The following is a 9,809-nucleotide window of genomic DNA, read 5'->3' on the forward strand; positions in this document are numbered from 1 at the left end:
TCATTAATGAGAAGAAAAAACAACACATATCCTTGCCAGAAACAACAACACAACTCAAAGTGGCTGCATGCCCAGTGCAAAGCTACACACCTTTCATCAAAATGTAGATGTCAAATTAAGTCATTCAACTGTGACACTACCGTTTGTGGTTTTCAGTGTCATTCAGTTGCAAACATCTGCTGGTAATCTGTATTCTTCACAGAAAGACATTGGCTCCAGGCTAATGCCTGCCTTCAACACTCCGTCCAAGATCCCCTACTCTGATGTGAACATTGGGAAGGGCATAGCCCACCCACCTCGCTGGACCTCAGACAGCACTGTAGCCGAAGTTACAAGCATCCAGCTGGAGTTTAGGGAGCTAAGTCGCCTCACCCAGGAACCACAGTACCAGGTAACTGACCAAGAGATACAATCATGCTTGTCTAGGATCTTCCCAGTGTTGAAGAACTCAAAGTTCTATTCCAAAATTTTCTGTCATAGGGATTTTTTTTTTTATAATATATTAGTGGGTGGTTTGCATGTTAGTTCTGAAACATGCCAAAAAGTAAAGACATTAAGTGGTCTTGCAAACAACAAAGGGGTGACAATATCAAACAGTCAAAGCACTAGAGGCTAGGTGACTGTCTCCAGACTTTGCAGGAGTCATGTGGATTTAGACCTTGTATGATTAGCAACACTGTAACAAAGAATTTCTCTTATTCATCAACAAAATGTATGCACTGGTTAAATATTAATTCTTCGACACCTTCGTGAGCACACAGAAGCAATTTTAGTGCACAGTGAAGTGGCTAGGTTGGAGCACAGGAATTCCGCTTAAAAGCAGCAGCATATCTGAATGAAAGCAGGGACTATTTGACTGCATCTGTACATGAAAACAAGAAATCATGCTCATGAATAAAGGTAGGGACATACTTCCACATCCACACATTTATTCTGGCATGTTTTTATGCTTGTTTTGGGAGTAAGGACATGCTCTACTACAGGGCCTCACAAGTAATGTAGGACTGAATTCATCGTTTGAGTTGATAGGGATACTCCCAGTGTGTGACTTTATGCAATGACAAAGAAATCCCGACAGCCTAACTGGTCTGACCTCTATCATTGGTTCTACAGGCTGCAGTGGCTGAAGTTATGAAGCAGGTCCACAAACTGGATGGCAAGTTGGATGGTCTTGTGCCAATGTTCATCAACACAAACAATGGGCAGTTCACCCATCAAGGCATCTACACACTGGGAGCCAGAGCAGATAGCTATTATGAATATCTGCTGAAGCAGTGGATTCAGGGAGGCAAAAAGGAGAACCAGTGAGTCCAAATTAATGAAATTAATGTGACACCATGATATGTAATGCCTTAAAGGACCATTCTAGTACTTTTGCAGTGGTAGCCCACAAATTGTTTTGTATTTACAATTACAGTGGTGCTTGAAAGTTTGTGAAGACTTTGGAATGTCCTATATTACTGCAAGACTTTGGCCTACACATCATCCAATTTTCACACCAATTTCAAAGAAACAAATTAGATCAAAATACTATACACCACTATACATTATTTGTTAATGGAAGTAATCCAGTATTATGTATCACGATGTGACAAAAGTATGTAAACTTTGCTGTCAGTCTCTTGGGTTTCACTGCAACAAACAAACAGGCGTGCCTTATCGCATTATCCAAATCTTCGGCAAAACTTGCCATTTTCAGCATGTATTTTGCTATTTAGAGGCAGTTGTTTCTCTTTTGCAAAGACAATTTTAAAAGTGCTAACATACGTCGTGTCCTAAAAGTTCATTCTCCCCAGAAAAACAAAGCTGAAAGACTGAATATGTAATATAATCAATTTATTCAATAACCAGTATTTCCCTTTTTCACTTTGATGACAGCTTTCAGTCTTTCAGACATGGAATGTACGAGGTTCTTGAATGTGGATGGTTCTATCTTCCCCGACTCCCGCACAGACCTAGAGTTGAGCTGTTTCTTGTTGGTTGATGGTAGACTGGTAAAGATGTGACTGTTTAGGATTCCCCAGCAGTTCTCAGTCGGGTTGAGGTCAAGGGAGTTTGGTGGCCATTCCTCCTTATGGTGAAAGCCAGGTAGATCCTCAGAACACCATTGCTGAGTCATACGGGTAGTGTGAGCAGGGGCACCATCTTGCATAAATACCACTTCCAAGCATCTGTTAAACATTTTCTATTCAGTCACAGGCCCTGATTTTTTTCCTCCTGGCCAAAACTGAAAGTTGTACCTTTATTTTGTTGGTATAATATTGTGCATTAACAATGGTACCCTGAGGCACAATGTGCAACTGATAGACCTGAAGTGGACATAGCCCCCCAAACCAAACTATAGGCCCTGAATTTCACTTGCTCAGAAGATGGTACTTTATCACAATCATTTGTATAGATACGGTTGTTTTGGCTTCTGGGTGTCGGAAATAAGTAGAGAGGGCATTCATCAGAGGAAATCCAGGTCTCCCAGTCTTTGGGAGTCAGCGTTCTGTACTTCTTTGCGAAAGCCAGTCTCTTCTCCTTTTGCAGTTTGGTGAGTTGCGGGGTATTTTGCCTCTTGTAAGCTTTCAGCCCCAATGTTTCTGTTAAATAAGGATGCACAGTACTCTTAGAAACATCATCTGCAAGATTTTTCAGCCTCTGACTGAGTTTCTGGCATGACTGGTGTCTCTTACCCTTGGCCTTTCTCATCAGATCCTTGACTCTTGCAGTTAGGCCAGATGGACGTCCTGAGCGAGGCAAGTCTTTGAAGGATCCTCCTTTGTTGTACTTTTGCTACCACTTCTGCACCCAGAGGATACTTCTGCCATGGGCTTGAGCTTTCTGCTGTTGAGTTTTTCCTGCATTTCAAAGAGCAATGGCCTGTGCATGAATCTCAGACTCTGAAAGACTAGCTTTTCCACCCTCACTCTTGGCCATGGTAACAACGCTTCCAAAATTTGGTTCCAGGTGTAATGCATTTTGGTCAAGCAAGAAATTTATATCCGGGGACCTGACAGTTTGACCAGACAAAGAACCAAACAGTACCTGATTGACCAGGTGTAACCCATTTTGTTGACAAACAGTCAAACATGTTGTCCAGTGGGGAGAACGAACTTTTGGGACACGGTATACAGATAGTGAAAGAGGAGTGGGATGCCAGATGAACACACAGTGGAAATGGCCAATGTATATCATTACTGTGATCTTGATGAGTCAGTCATTTCAGTCATTGATCCATGCATGCAAAATGGAGCAGTATTAACTTTAAATTGAAGTCTATATACCAGCTAGTGTCATGTGTGTACATTGTTTGTAGACGTCACTGTCAGCAGGCATTTGGTTGCTTTGACTGTGTCAGTAGAACCAATGAAAGAGGATGTAGGCTTAGATTAAGAAGCTTTAAATATCTGAAATATTTGTTGGAAATGTGTTTCTCTCCGTCTCTTTGGTAGTACATTGGAGTCAAAGGACATAGAGGAATTACTCATTGCCGCCATTCTTTAGGTGTTACATTTGATGCCCAAGTGTGATGCTGCTAATTTAATCAATAGTTGGCAGTCTCCACAGACTCCCAGCTGCTTACCTTTTGGGCAATGCCACTGTGTTTTTGATTTTTCTCCATTTCATTTTCAGAAACAGAATGTTGTTCCTGAAGAGTATGCTTATGTGAATGTGATTTTAGACTCTTGGAGGACTATCTGCAGGCAATAGAGGGTGTAAAGAAGAACCTGTTGCAGAAGTCTTCACCAAATGGCCTTACCTTTGTTGGAGAGCTCTCACATGGACAGTTCAGCCCGAAAATGGTTAGTCATCTTTAAACTCTTATAACCTCAGGTGTGAACCGAATGTTGCCCTGTTGAATGCAAATTGGCTACATGTGTATTTTTCACATCACCATTCACTATTAAATCTATTTTAACCTCAAAACAACCTTTAACATCCACATTAACAGTCATTGTTTTTGACACCTGTCTAGATTTCTTTCACAGAGGATTGAGATTCCTTTTTCCACACAGTATTCTGTTGTTGGTTTATTTTTATGCCTCCATGCTGGTGACCGTAGATATTTGCATTATGTTTTTATGTACATCTGTCCATACGTCACCTTCACTCTGACATGACAATGTTCTGCAGAAACACTTTTCTGACCGTTACAATACACAATAATTTGGGAAGAGAAGTGGAGATCGTAAACATACTTTACAGTTAGTCAGATACATAATTGTGACACTAATCTTGGATGCCACCTTGAAACTGTGGTGAATGTAGAGACACTTTGTACTTGTAGCTTGAAGATGTGTGCAGGAAGCATCCATGTTTTCGAATTTGGCGTTCCTTTGCGGAAACATCTGTTTTGGAAGCATTGCTCAGTGTCATAGTTACAATTTCATGTTCTAAGAAAATTGGCTCTATTGGACAAACATGTGAACCCCAACAGGCTATTTGACTGTATTTATCTACACACTCCTAAGTCTCCATTGTATATATAACATCTCTGGCATTTAGAACAGAGAAAACCTTCTGAAAACATGTTTTCTTTTCTGGGCTTTTGTGCCAACATATAGTAAGATTTATCATTTCTTAAAAAGTTGTACTAACAGAATAGAGCTTATTGATATGAATTATATAATTCACTATGAAATGAAGATAATGGATCAACTTGGAAGCTACAGAGATGAAACTGTATTCTCAAGAAGTTGTTTTCCATTCATAAACTAATTATTTAAGTCAGTGTCTTTTCACCACAAATGTGTTTGGGACATATATCTGTAGACTCAGCTGTCTATCTTTTGAAACTTACAGACATCCTTCTTTTTTTCAGGACCATCTAGTTTGTTTCCTGCCAGGTACTCTGGCCCTTGGTGCTCACAACGGCTTGCCTGCTGACCACATGGATCTAGCCAAAGAATTGATGGAGACTTGTTACCAGATGTACATCCAGATGGAGACCGGCCTCAGTCCAGAGATAGTCCACTTTAACATGCATCAAGGCAGCACACGAGACATTGATGTAAAGGTAAGTAGATTCAGACCTCCAAGAGTATAGAGACTCAACTAATTCGGTAGTGTCTTCAAAAGTCCTACCTGCAGACACATTCCGTTTCTGTCATTCTTGATAAAGGTGTTGCCTGAATGCCTTGGAAAAGTAAATTTGACTTAGATTTAGTATTGATCACACATATATAGTGGTCCCAAAACATATTTGGATAGGTCAACTCAAAGGAAACTTCTGTGAAGTCAGCAAGGTTATTTTCATACATTGTTTCCTAAATTGGTCTTTGATACCATATTCCTGTAAAATAAAAAAAATATATATATTAGGTTGTCACTTGTGAAACATGCAGATCCCTCTGTAAATTACAAGAAAGCACTCTTAAAATTTAGTGGATCATTTCCATTGTCAATGTGATAAACTACACCTTTGGTTTCTATACTAGGGGTAACAGTAATTAACTTTATACAGCTAGTATTAGTGATTTGGAAAGGTGACTTCAAAGTTAGTTTGCATAGAGAAAATGACTTTGCTCATCAGATCAGCAAAAAATCTTGCAAAGATTGGATGTTATGCACCCGTCTAGGGGGAAGGTGCATAGCATAATATTTGTTAAAAAAGGTAAATGTTTTCCCAGTCCCCAAACCAACTGACAGGATCTAAGAAGTTTATCCAAAGTTTATTTACAAAGTTTTTTTTTAAATTAAACAGGTCACTCAATGGGCGATACATTCAAACAAAAAAACTCCATTCAAACTAAGGGAGGTGATCTAGCACTCAAACAAAAAACTTATCCAACAAAAACACAACTACTAGAAAAAGAAAGTCTACCAAGCAAAATCAGAGCTATGGCTAAACTAATCTACAGAATCACAGGTATCAACAAAATGTTTAGGCTCTGGGACCAGACAAAAGGTGCTGCTGTCAGTGAGGCTCTCCATCCACTGCAGGCTGCCGAATTTTAAAGATGTGGAGAGCAAACCAGCATTGCATCCCCCTTTCTGCCATCCTCCCGGCCAATTACACACCTCCTAGACACAACAAAGATCTACGCAACAACAGAACACTCACTCCCAGACAACAGAACAACTCCAACATGCAAAATACAGCAATACAACACTCAACACAATACGGCCACAGCCATAACATTGGGTATATTATCAAAAATATTTACAAATTGAGGATGAAGAAAATGGTCAAAGAAAAGGCTTTCAAGAGGAAAGTTTTGTGGTCAGATTAAACAAAAATTGCGCTTTTTTACCTCAATGACCAAAAATTACTGGAGGAGAGAAGATGAGTCCTTTAGCCCCAAGAACAATAAACACTGGGTCCTCGACATATGTTGGAGTTCTGCTCCTATGAGCTTCTGGGGTCGATTGTCACCGTAACTCGGACCTTCAGCGAAAATGTAAACAAAGCTGTTACGTGCGTCACGATATCGATCAGTTCTTCAGAAAAGTCATGAATACCAATGACTTTCATGCATGTATGAGTCATTTTACAAGAAGAGAACAGAATATGTTGCACTGTTTTACAACTTGATCTAATAATGCCAATGTTCGTCGGTGTTCCACCCTGTTCTGAGCGTTTTATTTTATCTAATTTCACTTCCATGAAGATGGCTTTCCTTTTCTTCGAAGCACTGCCATCAGAAGAGTCTGACTTGCACTGGGGAGCCATAAGGAAGGACAAAAAGTTAGCGAATGTAGCACAATCCAAGGTGACGTTAAACCTGCGAATGTAAACGAAGCCATCTTATAGCGCTGTGTGACGACATATTTGTCTGCTCCGCTTGCTAACTAGTTCTATGTAACCAGTTCCGACATAACAACGAAATGCCGTAGGTCGAGGACATCATAAAACTAGAACCCCCTGTATCTACTATCAAGCATGGTGATGGTAGTGTTATGCTTTGGGCACTGTTGTTGCCGGTGGAACTGTTGCTTTACACAAAGTAAATGGAATAATGAAGATGAGTTATTTTGACATTCTTCAGGAAAACCTAAAATCATCAGCCAAAAGCTAGGGTCTTAGATGCAGTTGGGGGCTCCAACAAAACATTGAGCCCAAACACACATCAAAAATGTTAAACAAATGGAAAAACAAGGCTAGAATTAAAGTTATAGACTGGGCTCCATAAAGTCCTGACTTACACCCATTGGAGAGCCTGTGAACTGTGCTGAAGAAACAAGTCTGTGTTGGACAGCAAACAATTTAAGTTCAACTGTACCAATTCTGTCAGAAGGTGTGTGTGTGTGTGTGTGTGTGCGTGCGTGCGTGCGTGCGTGCGTGCGTGCGTGCGTGTGTCAAAGATGGACGGTTTTCAATTATTCCATCACAGAAAATTCTAAGTTTTAGGAGTCACTGGAAACTCAAGACTGTCATGATGTACATGGTCTTTACAAGTGTATAAAAACTTTTGTTAATGACTGTATCTCTAAGTGAAATCTAGAAAAACAAACATTTTGACTTGTCACGGTAGGGAAAGCAAAAGTGGAATTAATGATGGCTCAGCACTGTTCAAGGTTCTATATGTGACATCTAGAACATTAGTATAGCAGTGTACAAGTATTTGCTTTGTAAAGATATAGTACAGTCGTGACATCTACAGGTGCATCTCATATAATATGTGTAATATATATAATATACTAATATAGTAATTACAGTCAGTTGTGGCTGCATCACAGCGAGGGAAAATATACCCTCACTGATTTATCAATATGGGGGGCAGTGGTGGCGCAATGGTTAAGTCTCTGGACTACTGATCAGAAGGTCAGAGGTTCAAGCCCCGATGTGGCCACTGTTGGGCCCTTGAGCAAGGCCCTTAACCCCTCCTGCTCCAGGGGGCGCTGTACCATGGCTGACCCGTCGCTCTGACTCCCCCAATTGGGGAGATACGCGAAAATCAGAATTTACCATTGTGGGATTAATAACGGATAATAAATATATTTATTATATATATTACTCTATTACCCCTTGGCAATGTCACAGGCTTTTCCACCATAATGTAATTATATGAAATGCACCTGTACAGCAGAGAATGAATTCACACTCCCTGTGTGTCTGTTGTAGTCTGAGCTTCATTGGTCTATGTTTTGGCAGGTGCTACTGGATGTCCATATACTTTTTGAAGTATATTGTCTTATCATTTAAAGTCACACCATCATCTAATGCTGTACTTCACACTGTAATTGTGTGAGAATGTTTAAAATAGTAGAATTAAACAAAAATGTCACTGTAAACGATCCTGCAAAGGTTAGGACGGAGAGTGTAAGTTAAGCAGATGTTAATATGTGTTTTTGCTTTCCTGTTTGTGTCTCCTACGTATCGTCTGTGATAGCTTGCAGACCGACACAACCTCCTGCGACCGGAGACAGTGGAGAGCCTCTTTTACCTGCACAGGTTGACAAAGGATCACAAATACCAGGACTGGGGCTGGGAGATTCTCCAAAACTTTGAGAAGTACACCAAGGTCAGTCAAATAAAAGCTAGTCTATAATAATTGTATTGATCAAATTAATAAGATAAAATAAGACAAGATAGGTAAAGATAAAATCAAATGTATTAATCTCAAAGGAAATTAAGTGAGGATTACTGTCTTGGTTGGTAGCATGAACAGGTTAGGTTTTTCATGAACTCATTTTACAAAGCTGCAAGCTGAATAAACCACAGTCAAAATATATATACATTTTTTAAAGTAAGGAAAATGTGTGATGTGTGTGTCATTTACATCTCTAGTATGAGGTAGGATTGGGCAGGTTGTAATGCAGGAGTAATAAAAATGTAATGATCGTTGTCACACAAGGAAAATGAAGAATACCCTTTCATGTAGTGTTACGATGGCATCCTCCTACAGCCTTCACAGAAGAGTTGTAGAAAACAGTACTTCGCATGGATGCATTTTAGCAGAAATGTAGAGCTGCATAAAGTAACAGTCGAATATTTTTGTGCCACTTAAAATTCAATCCTGTCCTTGTAAAGCATTTTGCACCATTTGTTAACTTAATGTGACTGTTACAGTCACAATTGTCTTCTAACAGTCATCTTAATGTAACATATGCAGTTGAATGGCACACAGTTTGTGCTGTTTAACTACGAATCAAGCAACTCATCAGTGGCTGATTAAGTTAACTGAGAAAAATGCAGACTAAAGCCCTATTCACAGGGAATTAATATTATCTGGGGACCTCTGGTAATTTTTGAATTACCCCAAGATGTCTGTGTTTCTCACAGTGCATTCGCACGGGATAAGCAAAGTCTGTATTTCACTCAAATTTACTGACATTACAGCCCGGATATGATGTCAAATCTGTGCAGGTCATCAACAACATCCGTTGTTGTCACGTCCATGTACAAAGTGGCCGGCCGCTACACGAAAAAAAAAAAAATTACCGACACTGGTCACGCGAATAAACTTTAAAAACATTAAAAGCCTATGTTGCAACAATGCTATGGTTAGAGTGTCAGGTTTAGACACAAAAATCACTTGGTTAGGTTTATGGAAAGCTTGTGGTTCGGGATAAAATGACCACTTTTAATGTGGTATGTAGTCATCATTTCAACAGTAAATATGTCAAAGCAGCAACGTGACCTGAGAACAGCGGGCAACATTGTCGGGATAACGGGCCATCAGGGCGTTTGTAGTCAGCCTGTTGAAAGATATGCTTACCGCATGCTGCTACGCATGTCATTCATCTCAATATCCTCCCAAATTTCCCTCTTCTTGTTGATCTGATGTGGCCGTTTCCGTGAATGGTTCATCGGCCTGTTGTGTATCGGCTTACTGCTGCATTTGCTCCTAAAATGCTGTCAGTAATTTCCACCGCAGCCT

General features: G+C 40.0%; 1 protein-coding gene across 2 annotated transcripts in view; it reads left to right on the forward strand.

Moving 5' to 3' along the window:
* Window positions 1-9,809, forward strand: part of man1b1b (mannosidase, alpha, class 1B, member 1b) — a 31,337-nt gene that overhangs the window by 12,871 nt on the left and 8,657 nt on the right. For both annotated transcript variants that reach the window (XM_035955080.2, XM_055011341.1), the window contains exons 9-13: window positions 203-391; window positions 1,114-1,304; window positions 3,668-3,788; window positions 4,808-5,002; window positions 8,319-8,450. In XM_035955080.2, coding sequence (XP_035810973.2) covers window positions 203-391; window positions 1,114-1,304; window positions 3,668-3,788; window positions 4,808-5,002; window positions 8,319-8,450 — 828 coding nt within the window. The remainder of the gene's footprint in view (window positions 1-202; window positions 392-1,113; window positions 1,305-3,667; window positions 3,789-4,807; window positions 5,003-8,318; window positions 8,451-9,809) is intronic.

This window comes from Amphiprion ocellaris, chromosome 6 (genome assembly GCF_022539595.1).
Source record: "Amphiprion ocellaris isolate individual 3 ecotype Okinawa chromosome 6, ASM2253959v1, whole genome shotgun sequence".
NCBI classification, from domain to species: Eukaryota; Metazoa; Chordata; class Actinopteri; family Pomacentridae; genus Amphiprion; species Amphiprion ocellaris.